This window comes from Gracilinanus agilis, chromosome 1 (genome assembly GCF_016433145.1).
Source record: "Gracilinanus agilis isolate LMUSP501 chromosome 1, AgileGrace, whole genome shotgun sequence".
Taxonomy (NCBI): domain Eukaryota; kingdom Metazoa; phylum Chordata; class Mammalia; order Didelphimorphia; family Didelphidae; genus Gracilinanus; species Gracilinanus agilis.
The window spans coordinates 170,285,482-170,302,906 of NC_058130.1; the positions used below are offsets into that span (position 1 = coordinate 170,285,482).

General features: G+C 43.1%; 1 protein-coding gene across 1 annotated transcript in view; it reads right to left on the bottom strand.

The window, feature by feature from the left end:
* The window catches only part of PPL (periplakin), a 47,353-nt gene extending 30,261 nt beyond the window's left edge, over nt 1–17,092 (bottom strand). The window contains exon 1 of the mRNA XM_044659024.1: nt 16,868–17,092. Within this exon, the coding sequence (XP_044514959.1) occupies nt 16,868–16,929 (62 nt within the window). The 5' untranslated portion in view covers nt 16,930–17,092. The remainder of the gene's footprint in view (nt 1–16,867) is intronic.
* Nucleotides 17,093–17,425: the final 333 nt, after the last annotated feature.

The window sequence follows — 17,425 nt, forward strand, 5'->3', positions numbered from 1 at the left end:
CCCAGTCTTTGTCTTCCCATTGGCTTCATCCGGTTTTGGAATGGATTGGGGTTTTGGACCCCACCCTTAGGCTATTTTTTAAACAAAGGAAAGCCTTTGCCTCCTGAGATTTGAGTGATCCTACTGACAAAATGATCAGTTCTATAGGCTTTCTGGGATTGCAATCAGGAGAAGGGATTTAAATTGGAGCTCAGTAGGATTCCAAGGCCAGTGGCTACATTCTGTCTTTTGAAATCCTCGTAGCCCCAGCCTCTGCCTAACATTGCTTGAATCCAGGAACATTTAGCTTCCAAGAAGCCTACCCCGGACCACAGAGGGAACAAGGCATCTTGTAAAGCAAAATGGTCCTATATCCTCCTTCCTTTTCTGTGGGTGAGGTTGACCTAGAATCATATAAACCATGGAATATCAGAGCTAGAAGGGACCTTTAAGGAGAGATAATCCAGTCCAAGTCCCACATATACTTATTAGTGTGTTTATGCATTTTGTATGTAATTTTGTGAGTGGTGTGAATTCTAGTGCCAGGAGGTGCCTGGAATGTGGGAGGGACTTGGAATTTGCAGTTAGTGATGCCTAGCTCCTACAAATCCTGGAAACCAGTAGAGCCAGTCAAGGCCCTTTCATCTCTGTAATGAATATGTATTTGGGCAGCCAGATGTTTCACCCACTGTCTGTCAGAATGGCTGATGGAGCTGATAGGGACCCCTCCCTACTATCCATCTAGCATCAACCCTGTTTCTTTTCCCACCCACCCACAAAGAATCATTCAGTTCAGCACAGAATGAGAATTTTCCCAGGAAAAGATAGGAAGGACCTCTTGGGGTGACAAAGGGAGATGGGACTGAAAGAAAGGAGGCCATTGGAGAAGAAAATGAGAAAAGGAAAGGGTTGACCTAACATTATTTGGCCCATAAGAGGCACAAAGAAATCTTGTTGCTAGATTGATTTTTAAGAATAAAACAGCCTGTAAATCAGACTTGCTTTCCAACTCACACCACTTTCCAGTTCACCCCGAATAATAACCCTGGCCTTTCCTGTGCTTAGTCAGAGGCTGAGAGCACCTGCGAAAGAAAGAAAGAAAGAAAGAAAGAAAGAAAGAAAGAAAGAAAGAAAGAAAGAAAGAAAGAAAGAAAGAAAGAGAAAGAGAAAAGAAAGAGGAAAGGAAAGGAAAGGAAGGAAGGAAGGAAGGAAGGAAGGAAGGAAGGAAGGAATGAAAGAGAAAAAGAGAGGTCTGAAGTCTGACTGTTCAACCCTTATTCCATATCTCAAACTAGATTCTTCCCTAAAAGCTCCCTCCTTCTCTCTCGTCGGGAAGGAAGAGAGGAGGAAGGCTACAAAGGACACTCCAATTATCCACAACTCAACTGTTTGTAGAGCTTTAAAAAAATCCAACTTTTATGATTTATTAGAAAATTTTATTCACTGGGACTGACCTAGGTGGATGAATTAAATGCTGACTGACCCTTTTCAAAGGAACAATCATAGAAAAATAGGCAGGGAGAAAGGGAAGCAGATAGATTGCCCGTCCAGGAGGGAAACCTCAGGTCTAGTGAGAGGATAGGTTGATTTAAAGAAAATCCCACCTTCCTAAGATGAAACCAGCATCAGTTAAAGATGAACCTAGAAGGATGGGGCAGAACTTGAGCTGGGTCCTAGTATCTTTACTGCCTCCAGGAGGTAGCTCTCTTATGCCTTTTAATTGTCTTCATCTTTGAGCTAAGGTTCTTAAGAGTCAGTGCTGCAGAACATGTAGTCTGCAGAGGCCAGGGGATTCCAAAGTTTATTTCACAATCACAGTCAGGAAGAGTGGGTGTAATAATGGGGAACAGATTCAGAGCACATTTCTCCAGAGGATCAGGCCTTGTTTTCTTCTCTTTTGGCTTGTTATACTAGAACATGGATTGTTTCCAGGAAGGTTCAGGGAGGGTCTCTGTCCAGGGTGGTAGAGAGGAACTCTGTTTACTCATTCTGTTTACAAGTCTGTTTACTAAATTCCCTGGTAAAGAAGGGAAGACTTGGTCCAACTCAAGACCCAGAAGGATTGAGCTAACTGTATGTTATTGACCTGACGTGGAAGTTGTAATTCTCTGGATTAGCTTTTTTCAAAAGTTGAAGTTGCTCCAGGAGAGTGTTTAAAGGACACAAAATAACCAAACCCAATTCAATCTGGGTTTGAAACCTTAGGTGCAAATACAAAACAGCCTCTTCTTTGTCTTCTGTGTATGGGGGATTTGGGGAGCCAAAGGGAAAACAAATAGGGATCTCTCCAGCACAGATATAGAGTCCCTACTTTACCTTCCCAAAGACTGGGAGAAATTGTCAGCCTCGCTTACAATCAGAAACTCTCTGTGGAGGCAAAGCAGAAGATTAGAAAAATTGGAAATGGAGAAGCTTCTGAGGTTTCTTCCAGGTCCCATCACTGCCCAAGATGAAAGACATATTTATTATTGAAAAAAGAACATGTGTTCTTTGACCCCAAAACAGATGACAAAAGACACCTCCTTCCCTTTTGTAGATGTGGAGTATTTAAAGGTAAAGAATATTGCATATGTTATTAGACTTGGTTGAACTGAAGAAATATGAACTACCTTTTCTCTTTCTTTTAAAATGTTTTGGGGGCAGCTGGGTGGCTTAGTGGATTGAGAGCTAGGCCAAGAGATGGGAGTTCTTAGGTTCAAATATGGTCTCAGACACTTCCTAGCTGTGTGACCCTGGGCAAGTCACTTAACCCCCATTGCCTAGCCCTTACCACTCTTCTGCCCTGAAGCCAATACACGTATTGACTCCAAGATGGAAGGTAAGGATTTTAATTAAAAAAAATTAAAAATGTTTATTACAGGGGATGATTCCTGGGATGAGGGGAGAGGGAGGGATATATTTAGAAATTTAGGTTATCTAAAAACAAAAGATAACAATAGTTTTTTTAATCTAAAAACTAGAATGTAAAAGAAGCACCCTCCTGATTAAAGTAGGTTTTTAGGTTTCACCATAATTACTTACTATTTCTACAGAGAAGCCATAGCTTTTAATTCAAGGAAAAGTCTGTTAAAGCATGACTAATTTTTTGAACATATCACAGAGTCCTATTTTACAGATGAGAAAACTGAGATGAGAGCTGGCAAGTGATTCTTCCACATATAGTCTAGTGTGTCTGAGAGAACTAGAAAAAAAATCAATCTTGCTGCATTAACCTGTCCTCTGGCTTTGTGCATACTTTGGAGTTGGGTCTATGATCCTTTTATGGATATTATAAAAGCCAGTACCCATGGCACAGTGTCAGAACCAACTGGTACTTAAAGAACTAAAAAAAGCGACCTAGGATACTTCGACCATTTGAGCTGATTCTTTAGCAGGCTGGAACAAGCTCTTGTTTAGAAATCTGGAAGTATCCTTGACACTAGAGTAGGAAATTTGGAAATAACAGCAATATTTAGAAATCTCTATTCAAACATCTGGAGCTGCTCTTAAAAAAGAGATGAAATGGAATATTTATTGGTAATGGGGTTTTAATTAGGACTTAACAATCCTCCAGCCCCAAACTTTCAACAAACTATATAGCAGAACCAGATTGGAATTCAAATTATCAATCTCATGTAAAATCATCTAATGGTTCCGTCTTCATTTGAACAGTTACCTAAATTGGGTGGATTTTGAGGAGAGGGGTTAGGTCAGTGTTCATCAGTGAAAAAGCAGAAAGGGAACTAAATTTAGAGTCCTGAGACCTAGAATAAAATTTTGGTGTTGCTAGTTGCTAGCTGTGTAACTTTGGACAAATCACTTAACTTTTCTGGGCTGAGGCCTCATCTGTAAAATGAAGGGCTTGGACAAGATGACCACTGAGATCTATGATGTGTTTACAGTGAAGGGGGAAGTGGCGGTGGGAAGAATTTGGGCACAGAGGCATTCAGAATAGCCCTCTCTTTCCAAACTAGTTTTCACCCTTAACCTGGGAGTAACTGGCAATAAGATGCCAGATCTTAAAAGAGAGATCTTGTTGCTAAGAGCCCTGTTCCTAGTAACAGCCAGTCCTTCCACATGTCTTGCTAGATGAGTTGTACTTCTTGTCCCTCAGAGTTAAAAACCCAAGGAAGTTAGTTTGGTCCACTCTAGAGGCCACCATCATCCCCAGAGGAAGAGAGTAACTAAAATAGGAGAAGGAGTCATTTGGGTGGGGGGAGGTGTGACTCGTGAACCCATCCTCTGAACTGAGGGCACCTTTTGCCTAAATGTGTTGACTGGACCTCTAGGTATGTCTATTTTGGAGAAGCAAAGCTAAGGCATGAAATACCAATCTGGAATTTCTGGCTTCCTACCCCTAAGTATTAGCTAGTTCTACTGGACTGCCCCACTTTGGAGTCTTCCACCAAGGCTCTGCCTGCCAGTCTGACTGTGACCATCCATGACTGAGAGAAGCAGTCTCTGGGTGCCTGGGTCAGCCCCTCCTCTCAACTGCATTGGACTAAATCCTGCTGCCTGGGCTATGGGTGCACCAGGTCCCAAAGTCCATCCAACTGATTAAAATATGCTTTCTGGGCCACACCAACCATCCACAGCATTTTTGAAATATTCTTATTCTCTCTAGGTCTGCTAGAGGGGATCGCTAAGAACCAGAAAGTTCTCTGCCTTTCCAAAATTATGCTAGTGCTCTCCCTCTCCCTAACTGGATCTCTTTTGCCATGGTGTGGTAGAAGGGAGCCTGGCTCCGATTCTGCAGTGTGAGAATGGGGCCAACCTTCTTGACAGGCCCATCTCACCTTACTTGGGGGCTGCTAAATAGCCCTCCTCAGGGACCAGCCTTGAATTCCAAATAATCTGGGCTGAATCAGAGCCCAGGACAGAGAGAATGTAGCTTTTCATCAGGTCCCAGGCCAGCTATTTCTACCTGCATAGTTCCATCTCCTGGCACCACCTGTCCTATCCCTCCCACTTCCAAGTTCAGTTTTCTAAGTTCTGTTCTTTTTCATTCTGAGAGAGTTGGATGTTCCCTCTTGAGGAGATTCAGCTGAACATTGGCTTGAGAGCTTAGTGCAGGGTGTGCTCTATGGAAATACTCCCTGCCATAACCAATTTCATTTTGTATTTTTGGACCTGAGTCAGTCCCCAGCTCTTAGTCACCTCTATAATCTGGAAGAATCCTCCCTTTTGGGGTTAATTTCATCTCAGAAACTTCATGAAGAGCTAAGGAAGATGGGTGGTGAGGGATCAAAGCCCCAGCCAACAGAGCTGGTATTTCTGGAATGTGGGTATGCCCACACCTCTCTGACACCCATTTTCACCTCTTTCCCTCCTCACGTCCCACTGTGGCAGGTATTTCTGAGTTCTGGTACGGTGATCACAGATCAGAGAATATTAGAGCCAAAAGCAACCTTAGAGGTCATTTCAATCAACCCTCTCATTTTTCAGATGAAGAAACTGAGGCCTAGAGAAAGTAAAATGGCACACCCCAGTGCACACTGCCATTTAGTCTCAGGAATTGGGATTTGAACCCAGCAGTCCTAATTCTCAGCAATAGTGTCCTTTTTACTATATTATGCTCTTGTCCCAATGGACTTTGGCCTATGATGCTAGTTTCATTCAGACAATTGATCCTGGTCCATTAGAGTGGCTAGGGCTCTGGAAAAGTCAGCAGGGATGAGGGTAATCATACTAGGTTCTAGGTTCTGGATCATGGGAAAATAGTTCTTCCCTCTAGGATCTATTTCCTGAAAGTCATCCATCCCTTCCCATTCACCCTTACCCAGTTGTCCTAATGCACACATACCCTTTCTGTTTAAGTTTCAGAGACCTAACAGCACCATAACTTTTCCAGACTGCTTGAACACTTTTAGTAGGTCTGGGGATCAAAAGCTTGGCTTTTGGATAATTTATCTGCTATAAACCTTCCCTTGGTTCTGTGGTCTACATACTGAATCTCCTGAAGCAAAGAGTCATAGAATCAGAGATTTAGGACTAAAAGGAAGCTAGAGGTCATCCACTCCAATCTGTTCTTTTAACAGATGAGAGAATTTGAAGCTCAGAGATTTTGCCCAAGGTTCTACAGCAGCAGAACTAGCAGAGCCAGAATCCAAACTCAGATCCCCTGACTTTAAATTCAGCCTTTCATGGTTCCACATGAAGGGTTAACTGGAACATTATGTGATAAAGCAGGACAGAGTGCCTAGCCTCTCTGCCTTACACACAAAAAGGTAGTGCTTAAGAAATGTTTGGCAAATAGAAATCACACTAAGAGCTTGTCCTAGATTTGCCACTGACATGTTATGTGACAACCATTCAATTGCTTCTTTCTCCTCCCTAAACCCCTTTATCTGCTAAATGGTGAGAATGAGATCCATTTCTCTGGTCTCAGCTAATAAATGCTAATGTAAGTTTTTATTTAGTTGTTTCAGCTATGGCTAATTCTTCCCGACCCCATTTAGGGTTTCTTGGTAAAGATACTGGAGTGGTTTGCCATTTCCTTTTCCGGCTCAATTTACAGATGAGGAAAACTTGAGAGATAAGGTTAAGCAAATTGCCCAGGCTTACACAGCTGGTAAATGTCCAAGGCCAGATTTGAACTCAGGTCTAACCAATTCCAGGCCTGGCACTCTGCCCACAGCACCATCTACCTGCAGAAGGAAGTTTACTATATTAATATCCAGTCACCGAAAGCATGGGTCTAAACTTGTGATTTCACCAGGGGAGGGAATGTCAAGTGAAAGAACCTCCTCTACCAGTATAGTCTATTCTGTAATTTGTTACCTGAGATCCTGAGAGGATAAGGGATTGGCCCAGTCATCCCACCAGTACTTGTCCAAGGCCCTCCTGACTCTGAGGTAGAACTTCCTTCACTTACCCATGCTGCATCTCAGCCAGCTCTAGGGTCTATCATTAGTACAGTTTAGTCCTCTAATGGTAATAACACATATAGGAGAGAGGAGAAGGGATTCTTCTAACTCTAAATCTATGATCCTATGAGTAAATACTTGTTGGTTAATTAAGTAAAATAATAGTACTCTCCCCACAGGAAACACAGGTAATTAGAGTAAATTACTGTATTAATCAGAAAGAGAATAATTGGTGAAGCAGCAAAGGTTTGCTTAGTTTAATAATTGGATCCTTTCCCTCTCTGAGACACCAAAGCGAAAATGCCTTAGAGTTTGAAAAGGCCACCATGTTTCCAATAGCTCAAGGAAGAGAGCTTAGATCCCCTGGCCAGAGACACACACTGGTACCTTTTGCATTCCTGTAAAGGGCACACAGCATAAATCCCCTGTGATAGGTCAGGGGGAAGGTAAAAGCAATAATTACCTCCTCCAGAGCCCCAGCCTTTGCCTCTTTCCTTAAAGAGATGGTCCAGAAGACCGAGTCTATAACTAATGGTAGACAGAGAGTCAACAATTTCTCTTAGAATAAAGAGGTATTAGACTTGCCCTGTGGACAGAGCTAAGAAATAGATGAAAATTGCAGACTTTAGACTTATTAGGAAGACATTGCTAACAATCAAAAGTGGAATGGGTTTTTGGGAGCATAATGTTTTCCCTCATTTTGGATTTTTGGGCAAAGGCTAGATGACCAATTTTGTTTCTAGATCCTTAGTTCCTGACTCACAGGCAGAGATTAGAGCTGTGAGGAATCTCAGAGGCTATTTAGTCCAGCATCCTCATTTTACAGATGAGGAAACTGAAGTCTAAGGAGGTTAAGGACTTCCCCAAGGTTAACTAAACAGTAAGCATCAGAGGTGGGATTTTAACCCCAATCCTCTGACTCCCTAAATTTTTTGTAACTTTCATTGTACTACAATTATAGACATTCAATAAATGCTTTGGGGCAGCTAGATGGAACAGTGGATAGAGTGCCAGATTTAGAGTTAGGAAGTTTCCTCTTCCTGAGTTCAAATTTGAACTCATTTACTTATTAGCTATATGACCCTGGGCAAGGCTTGCCTTAGTTTCCTCATCTGTGAAATAAGCTCAAGAAGGGAATGGCAAAGCACACCAGTATCTTTGCCAAGAAAGCCCCAAATCAGGTCAGGAAGAGTTGGTCATGACTGAAAAAGACTGAACAACAACAATAAATACTTACTGAATTGGATTATAGGGGATTCTTGTTCAGGTATGAACTGTACGGATCCTGAGATCCCTTCTAACACTGAGATTCCAAGATTCTGTGACTAATGTCCTAAAGGAATTTGTAACCATTTAGATTTAGCTCCTGCTACATTCCATGGTTCCCCTGTAGATTTCCCAGTATGCTAGTTATTTCAAAGGCAGTATAGTAAACACATGTTCAACTTTTCCCTTCCTGACATTTGAAGCAAAAGAGCAGTCTCAGACTTCTAAGCCTGGTTCCTTGAGAAAAAAACTCACATTTTCTCAAAGTAGAAGATTCAAATCTTCAAAGATGTCAGTCCAAAACCCAAGTCCAAACAAATAGAGCAGGAATGAATTTTGAAAAGTTCAATCTTGTTCTGGTCCTATATGCATCTTTTCAGAAACAAGCAGAGCAGCCAGTGAATTTTACCCTAGACTCTCTTGTTTACCTTCTAATAAGACTCAACATAAACCCTCTGCCCAGGGAAGGAAAGGAAGCCAATTTCAGAATTTATTCTCAGTGTAGACTAGAGATGGTAAAATAGAGTGACTGGCTCATTCTGATGGCCCACTTAATCTCCTGGGGAGGTAGGTAGGTGGTACAGAAGATGGAGTGTTGGGCCTGAAGTTAGAAAGATATGATTTCAAATCCAGCCTCAGACACTTACTAGCTGTGTGACCCTGGGCTAAGGCACTTAATATCTGTTTGCCTCAGTTTCCTCAACTGTAAAACTAGAGGCTTGAACTAAATAACCCCTGAGGATTCATTCTTCCAGCTTTGAATCTAATTCTATGGTCTTTACTAGTTCTCTGGTATAGTTTACTGGCTAGCGATCCCATAGAATCAGGAATAGTCAATTTGTGTACCCTAGGGAGGTTTGAAAATTGTGCTTCTAGAGATCCACAGAGAGTTTGCGTAATATAACATAGAGTTAAGAAAGGCTAGGTTCAAATTTCAGCCCCTACAAGCTGGGTGACCCTGGGCAAGTCACATTATCTCAATGACTTAGGAAACTTAAGGTCATCCTTCGCAGAGCAGGTATCTGACCTAAATTAAAATGTCCTCCCTTGAAGATCTCTCTCCCATTAAAATATCTGGTCTAGTTCCCAAAAGAGAGATGCACAACACCACAAAATAAATATCTGCCTGCCATGAAAAGAAAATTTTTCTGGAGTTTTAATATGTACATTTATAGAAAGAAATATTAAGTATCCTTTGTGCAGTTCAATTAAGTACCTACTGTGTTCAAGGCACCCATGCATAGTAGGTGTGCATTTACCTTGACTACAACTAATCTGACTCTACTCATAGTTCCTCCAGTAGAGAATACCTAATGAATTCTGCCCACAGTCCCATTTGCCCCATTAGATTTTATCCTAGTAGGGAGGACACAATTTACTTCCAAAAGTCCCTTCTACTTATGTCCTTGAACCAAAGTTTCTTAGTTCATAACTTCTCCATGACCTGCTTGTTTCTCCTCCCTCTGCTCTAACACATTTATTTTTTCCCTCCTTTTGACTCTAGTCTGCTTTTCTCTCCCCACTTCCCCATTCCCTATTCCAGAATTTTCTGCACCTCAGGACCAAACTTTGCAGTACCAGCCTGCTCAGGGAGCATGCTGGAATAAATCACCATTTGTCCACTTCACATGCCTTTCCTCTTGGGCCACAGCCTGGAGCACTGCCTTATGCTCACCTTCTGACAGTAACTGGTTTTTTCATGGCTTCTCATAGGGCTTTTGCTTTTATTTTTAAATTCTTTTATAACCCTTACTTTCTGTCTTAGTATGAATTCTATGACAAAAGAGTGGCAAGAGCTAGGCAAATGGCATGAAGTGACTTGTCCAGGGTCACCCAGCTAGGAAGTATCTGGGGTCAAATTTGAACTCAGATCCTCCTGACTCCAGACCCAGATCTCCACTGAACCATCAACCTGCCCTTCTGAGGGCTTTAAAAAAAAAGTCATTTGGTCCCCCATTACCTTACTCTTACCTCTCTTTTACAGAAGGTAAGGGTTTTTTTTTAAAGCTAAAATGTTAAAAAAAGTATTTGTGTGTGTGTGTGTGTGTGTGTGTCTTTACACACACATGCAGACACACCTATTTACTTATGACAGTATTTCCATAAAGATAGAAGAGGCTCTCATCTATTTTGCTTAGTTTAAATGTGTTCTTATCTACAGAGTGGGGGCTTTGCCAGATGACCCCTTGTAGAGTTTAGGACATAGTTATCACCTCATAAAATAGGTAGGAAACCAAGACAAAAGGTACAGTTTTCCTGCTGCAGAATTCAGACAGGTTGCAGCAAGCCTAGAGGGAGGGGTACTGGGCTATCAGCAGCAAAGCATCTACTTGCAGAAGGGAGGGTGTGGTTCTTTCTGAATTCTAAATCCCACATCTTCATTGAACCTGAAGTTTCATCTAAAGAATTCCCCTGTCTCTTCCCATCCTTTCCCCACAACAAGTTTCTGGTCTTCTCTACTTCTTTCCTTCCCAGTCCTACCACAGGACTGGCATCTGTTTTCAGAGGTGCTGGGGAAGTCCCCCCACCAAAACTTTTGCAGGATATTCTCATTGAGCATTTCTAAAATATTAAAAAAAAAAAAAAGAAAATGTAGATACTCTTAGAAGTGATACCTTGGCAGGCAAGAAGGTGGCTCAGTAGATTGGAAACCAGGACCAGAGATGGTAGGTCCTGGGTTCAAATGTGCCTTCAGATACTTCCTAGCTGTGTGATCCTGAGCAAGTCACAATCCCCATTTCCTAGTCTTTACTGCTCTTCTGCCTTGGAATGGATACATAATATTGAAATAGTATTGATTCTATGGAGGAAGGTAAGGGATAAAAAAAGTGATACTTCATTAAATCTCGAATACCTTGAATAGATTTATTCCCTTCTCTCTTTTTCTGAGATAGAAGACTGGGGTGGAGGTGGGGAGGAATGTGTGACTGAAGAAAGAGAGATGCACAGAAGAGCTGGGAGTAGGGAAAGGGGAGGGGGAAGACAAGTTATCAGTCTTACCTAGGGTCATTCCTACCATCCCTACCACCCTGTTCCTGGTGAATGGGCATGGAATACAGGCTCCCTCTTCCCTGGCAGGCCTAATTCATCTGCTCCAAAGATCAAAACAATACTCTGGGAAGACAGCAATTGGCTCCAGAACCCCAAAGAACGCAGGTTTAGCAACAAGGATCTTCATTCATACTTGAGTCTGCTCAATCCTGCCCCCCTTTTAAGGATAAGGTCAGTTTATGGGAATGTGTCCTGCTTCCTTACCTAGCTGCTAGTGTTTTGCCCTCCTCACGCCTCCCCAAATACATGGATTTATTCTACATATTTTTGTATAGATTTATTTGTGGCTCTAGCCTCATTGTTCTTCCTTTCTCTTCCTATATATATAGATGTTATCTCCTAGAGCAGTAATGGTGAACCCTTTAGAGACTGAGTACCCAAACTGCACCTTCACATCACGTGTGAGGCTCCCCCTTACCTCAAACAAAGGAGGAAGGAAGCACTCCCATTGGGCTGCTGGGCAGAGGGGCGGGTCATATGAGAAATGCCCTCAGGCACAATGGAGAGGGGAAAGGAAGCAGCCCCCTCCAGCATGTGTGCCATAGGTTCACCAACATGGTCCTATAGAATGTAAACTCCTTGTGTGTAAAACAGAAGTTTCGCATTTATTTTTATCACCCCAGCCTGACACATAGTAGATGCTTATTAAATGCTTGTTGATTGATTGAGGTACAGTTATTTTCTCACACCAGTTGTCCTAGTTTGAACCAGTGTGGAATTGATTTTTTTTATCCCCTGTGATCCTATTCATGATCAATAGGATTGGTGGTTTTAGGTTAGGGAGGACCATATATGTGAGGCAGATGTGGACTTATCCCAGTTACAGTTACAGTTACAGTTACAGTTCATTATCTTCTGGAATCTGGGCTTTAATATATCCATGCAGATGGGGTAAACTGAAGCACAGACAGTGGTATGCTGTAAATGTTTAACAAAAGACTCTCCAAAAGGTTCAACATACTTAAAAATTTTTTTTTAACCCTTACTTTCTGTCTTAGTATCAATTCTAAAACAAAAGAGTGGTAAGGGCTAGGCAATTGGAATTAAGTGATTTGCCCAAAGTTACAAAGCCAAGAAGTGTCTGAGTCCAGATTTGAAGTCAGATCCTCCCAAATAATTTTTTTCCAATTATATGTAGAAACAGTTTTTGATAATTGTTATCTGACATTTTGCAATTCAGATTCTTTTTCTCCCTTCCTCCCCTCTCCCTTCCTTGAGGCAGCAAAAAGTCTGATATAGGTTATACCCATGTTTTCATGGGTACAACATACTTTTACATCTGAAATTTAATCTAGGTACAAACCAAACTTTAAAGTTTCTTCATCACTTTTTTAAAACTAAGTATCAGTTCTAAGGCAGAAAAGCAGGAAAGGATAGGCAGTTCGCTAGTGGCTTGCCCAGGATCACACAGCTAGGAAGTGTCTGAGGCCAGATTTCAATCCAGGTCTTCCCAACTCCAGGTCTAGCATTCTATTCATCAAGCCACCTTTCTGCCCCCTCTCCACCACTTTTTTTACATTAAGACAATCAGTAGAATAAATCAAACTCTGATTTGTAGTTTGTCACTTTTCAAGATGTAAATGCTCACACTAAAAATTTAACAACAGGCTTTTAAGAGTCAATTTGAGCTAGCCCCAGCACCCTGGACTCACAAGAAGATCCAGATGAGTTCAATCAAAGAAACACATTAACAAACTGGGACTAGAACCTGAGAGTATGGATTCTTATCTTGGATTCTCTCATACAGCCCTTTCTCTCTGCTTAGAATCAGAAAAACAGCCTCTTTATCATTTGTTAACTGAGGAATGGTCCCAAACTTTTGAAGAAATAAGTTCTAGCACCCTTCTATACAGTTGAAAACTTGATGCCAGTTCTACCTGGCTGCCATAATTTGAAGTTCTCCTATTACTTTTCTTCTCCCAGGATTTCATCATAAGAAGGAATGATAGCAGCTCCAAGGCAACTAGACATTTCATACTCCCAGTGGGGCTGTTCTCTCCTACAGTGGAGCCCAGGGCACTTGAGCAGGCACTGAGAAGTATCTCAGATATTTTCAATGTAAAGTCTTCCCTAGAAATTCCCCTGGGTTTCTATATATAATACCTGTTATCTGGGCCATTCATTTGACACTTCTTTGCATTATTGTTGAACATGTCCACACATCTTAACTCCACAACTATGCGGGCTCCTAGAGAGCATGGGCAGTGAATTCTTTGTACCCCACCCTCACCCCTAATAGAAGGCTGGGCACATAGCAGGTGATTGCTAAGTATATGTTGAATGAAAGAAGGAAGGAAGGAATGACAGGGCTGGGAATAAGCTGCCCCTTTCCCCATCAAGTCTCTGACCTCTCATGACCTGCAAGAGCCTTAGGCATCAGGCCCCACCAGAATGCTTATACTATTATTAGCTGATTATTTTAACACTCAGAACTTCCATCAGAGCTCCACACCTATGATTAGAAGCCTAGACAATAAGGAGGAAGATGTTTCACACGTTGCCTTCTCTTAGTTTCAGCTGCTAGAAGACTGAAGTTCAGGAAGGGAGCAGCCCTTTCCTCTATTGTGCTCAACCATGGTGCATACTGCTCAGAGGATCATAGATGAAGAGGTCATCTATTATAGTCCAACCCTTTTATCTTAAAAATGAGAAAACTGAGGATGGGAGAGGTAGAGAGACTTGTTCAATTGACTTTACAGGGGTAGAAAGTCATAGATCCAGTATTCAAACTCAGGACTCAGAGCTCAGTCCTTTTTTCAATTTATATCTACTTTGCCTCCTGACCATGCCTTGGATAGAGAGCAAAGATCCCCTAGGAGCAGGTTTTCTGTCCTTTATGTTAGTTAGTATGGTGCGAGGCATATAAAGACTTGATAAAAACTAGCTGAATTGAGTTTCCTTTGGTTTCTGGACCTCAGTGTTCTCTCGAGGAAGAATCTCGAGATTTAGAATGACTAAAAAATAAGCTCTACCTTGGTAGACACTTTCCTTTTCCATCGTAGATGATTCTTTTTTCATTTTTTTTATTTTTACTCTTACCTTTTGTCTTAGTGTCAATTCTAAAACAGAAGAGTGGGAAGGATTAGAGAATTGGAGTTAAGTGTCTTTCCTGGGGTCACACAGCTAGGAAGTGTCTAAGGTCAGATCTGAATCCAGATCTTCCTGATTCTAGGCTTGGTGTTCTATCCACTATGCTACCTAGTTGCTCTACAACTCTGATACTAAGAAAATATATATATATATATATATATATATATATATGATTAATTAAAAGAAAACTCTCCACAAAGGAAACTTCTAGGCAGAGTAGGCACTTCATGTGAATTTTTTTGATTGACCAATTGAAGGGGATCTATACAGTCCTCTGCACCCTTCCTCTTTTTCATTTAAATATTGGCCCTAGGAAAAGTGACCAGTGCTTCCCTGGTCACTAAAGACCTGGAATACAGTTATTAGTTTCTGTAGTGATTGCTTTTCATGGAATTAGGATCAAAAGCCTTTCCCTTTAAATGTGCCAACACCTACTTTGGTGGCCTGGGGAGGGGCCCCATATCCACCTGCTCATTTATTTTGAGGAGGGGAGTGTGATTTACTCAGCCTTTGCATAACTCAGTAGGGTGAGGGGTGGAGCAGCTGGATGGTATTCATTATGTATGCCAGTCCCCCCATCTCTGTGCCATCTGTTTGCCCCTCCCTCTAACTCTCTCTCTCCCTCCCCTTCCCCCAGCAGAGAAGAATCTTGACTCCAAACAAGTCAGGAAAGGGCATTTCTTTCCACTTGCTTTGCCCAGTGAACTGGAGCCAGATTTATTTCCCACTTCCCTTAGAGTTTTTATAAGTGATCAGGATCTTATTCTTCTTCCTGTAGTCCTAAGTCTTAAGGTATGGGGGATAGGGGGAGAGGTAGGAAAATAGGATCTGGGCTACCCAGAGTTTTCCCAAGAGCAGAAGTGGGGTACAATAAGGCAAGGCAAAGCAAGGTGAAGTGGATTTGTAAAAGAATGGGAGGGGATGCAGGAGCCCCTTCAGAAAGAAGAGCCTTTTGAGACTGGCACAGAGCATCTGATTGTTCAACAATACAGAGAACAGCAATGGAGGAGCTGACCCTGGCCTGGTGTTGATAGCTGGGTCAGGATACAGTCAGCTGAAAAGAGAATTGTCCTTTCCTTTTCTGACTAGCCCTGACTCTATAATCTTTTTGGAATGGGGACACAGGGAGACCAGATCTTGCAGGGAAAAGGAAATAGGGGTGGAATAAATGTAACTTCTCTAGAAAAAGTCAAGGCAATATGAGATTATCAGCATTCTTTCCTTCTTAAACTTAATTTGTATCACTTTGTAAACATTTTCTTTCTTTTTTTGTATTCTTCAAACCCAGGACAGCTACAAGTACATAGATGCCTAATAAATAAAGCATGTAGAATTGAACTGATGAACCTAGTAGTTTTGGAAAATAGTTGCAAATAAGGGGAATACAGCGACTCTCCAAAACCTTCTTTAAAATCTCATTCAGACAGATGACCAAATATCTGCCTGACAGACCTAAAACAGCATCGAGTCCTGAGCAAAGTCCTATTTTCACAGGGTCCCTCGTGGGGAAAGGGACAGCGAAAGAGAATGGGATGGATGAGATATTCTGATTGAAGAAGAGGGAAAAAATGCCATATACATAGGCGATAAAGAGAGAGAGAGAGGTCAATGAGGTGGACTATTTTTGGAAGCCTATCACTGATATCCCTTCTTGTTGGGTAGAAAGTTAATGTAATTTAGTGGAAAGATCCCACTTGGAAATGGAGACTTGGTTTCGCATCTCAGATCAAATGTGAATCTGGATTTTTTTTTTTAACCTCTCTGAATTTCCTCCATCTGCAAAATGGGGATAACTATACCTGTAGGACCTGTCTCACGCGATTGTTGTTTGGAAAGAGCAATGTAAACTACAAATGCCAGTTATTATTCCCACCAATGTCAGAAATCCTTTCCAACTGAGAGCTTTCAAAATACCCACTTGGGCAAGAAGCTGGACGAAACTTTCCCCAGTGGGAGTCAGAGGATCCAGGGAGCCCTCCGACTCCCCTGCCCATCCTTTGGGGGCCAGAAGTCGTCCCGAGTTCCACCTTGTTCCCACCCTCCTCTCCTCCCCTCCCCTCCCCAAGCTGGCTCTACCTCTGTGCCCAAGCTCAGTATCTCAATGAGGTTTCCCCAAACCGGTTATTAAGTGAATACATTAGTACTTATCAAACCAACGTGGGCTGTTGCTTTAATCCAAACACATCAAGACATGTTATTCTCCATTCTCAGGCAGCCCTTCAAACCTGAACTAATGAGGTGCCTGCCAGTTTCGGGGCTGGAGTGTGTGTGTGTGTTGGGGGGGGGGGAGCCTGGCGCCACACCCCTGCTAGGACTGAGCTCGAACTCTTTGGGAGGCCAGCCCCAAAGACATCGGCGTGCTTTGGGGTTCCGACCTCGTATAGCTCCCCCATCCCTGAAGATCCAGACTTCCCTCTAGCAGGACCCCTGGGCTGTAGTGGCGGCCTCGGCTCCCGCAGCAGGTGGCCGGAAGTCATTCAACAGGTGGCCTTGGGTCCCCTCTCTCTGCGCCTCTCCTAGTTCCAGCTCTGTCGGATCCCCCCCAGCAGTGCTACCCTCCCCGCCCCCCGGCCAGTCTAGAGTTTCTCAGAGAGGCAAAAGGGCCCCTTGGTGCCAACCGGCAGCCGCTTCCTCACCTCTTGGTCTGCACCGTGGGGCTATATTTGCCTTTGTTTCTCTTCCTGAACAGCGAGGTCATCCTGCCCGCGGTGTGTGCACAGCTCCTGCCCGCCGGAGTGTGTGCGTGTTTGAGGGTCTGGACCGGGGCAGTGGCTCGGGGAGGGTGGGTGGCTGCGCGGGCAGGTGTGAGAGCGGCTGTCAGGAGAGCCCCCGACTGCCGCCCACAGCTCTAGCCCTTGGTCACTACTCCAGGGGGGCGGGGTTGCACTGTCGGGCTGGGTCTAGCTCGGGAGGCTGCCTCTCCCTCTCGCTTTCCTGGGAGAAGGTGGTGCTTACCTTCTTGTCACCCAGGCGGGCGGAGCTTCCCTCCTGGTTCCACTCCCCTCCCTTTTACCCACAGTCAGAGTGTGAGGCGGGGACCCAGGACCAGTGCATGGAGGTGGGAGGGTGGGGGCGATCTGCGTGAGAATAAATGTTGGTTCCTTTTGCATTTACACCCGATGTGTAAAATGTAAAAGGGCGATGGTGGTGCCAGCTTGGGACTGGGGGTGGGGGCAGAACAGACAGGCACTCGG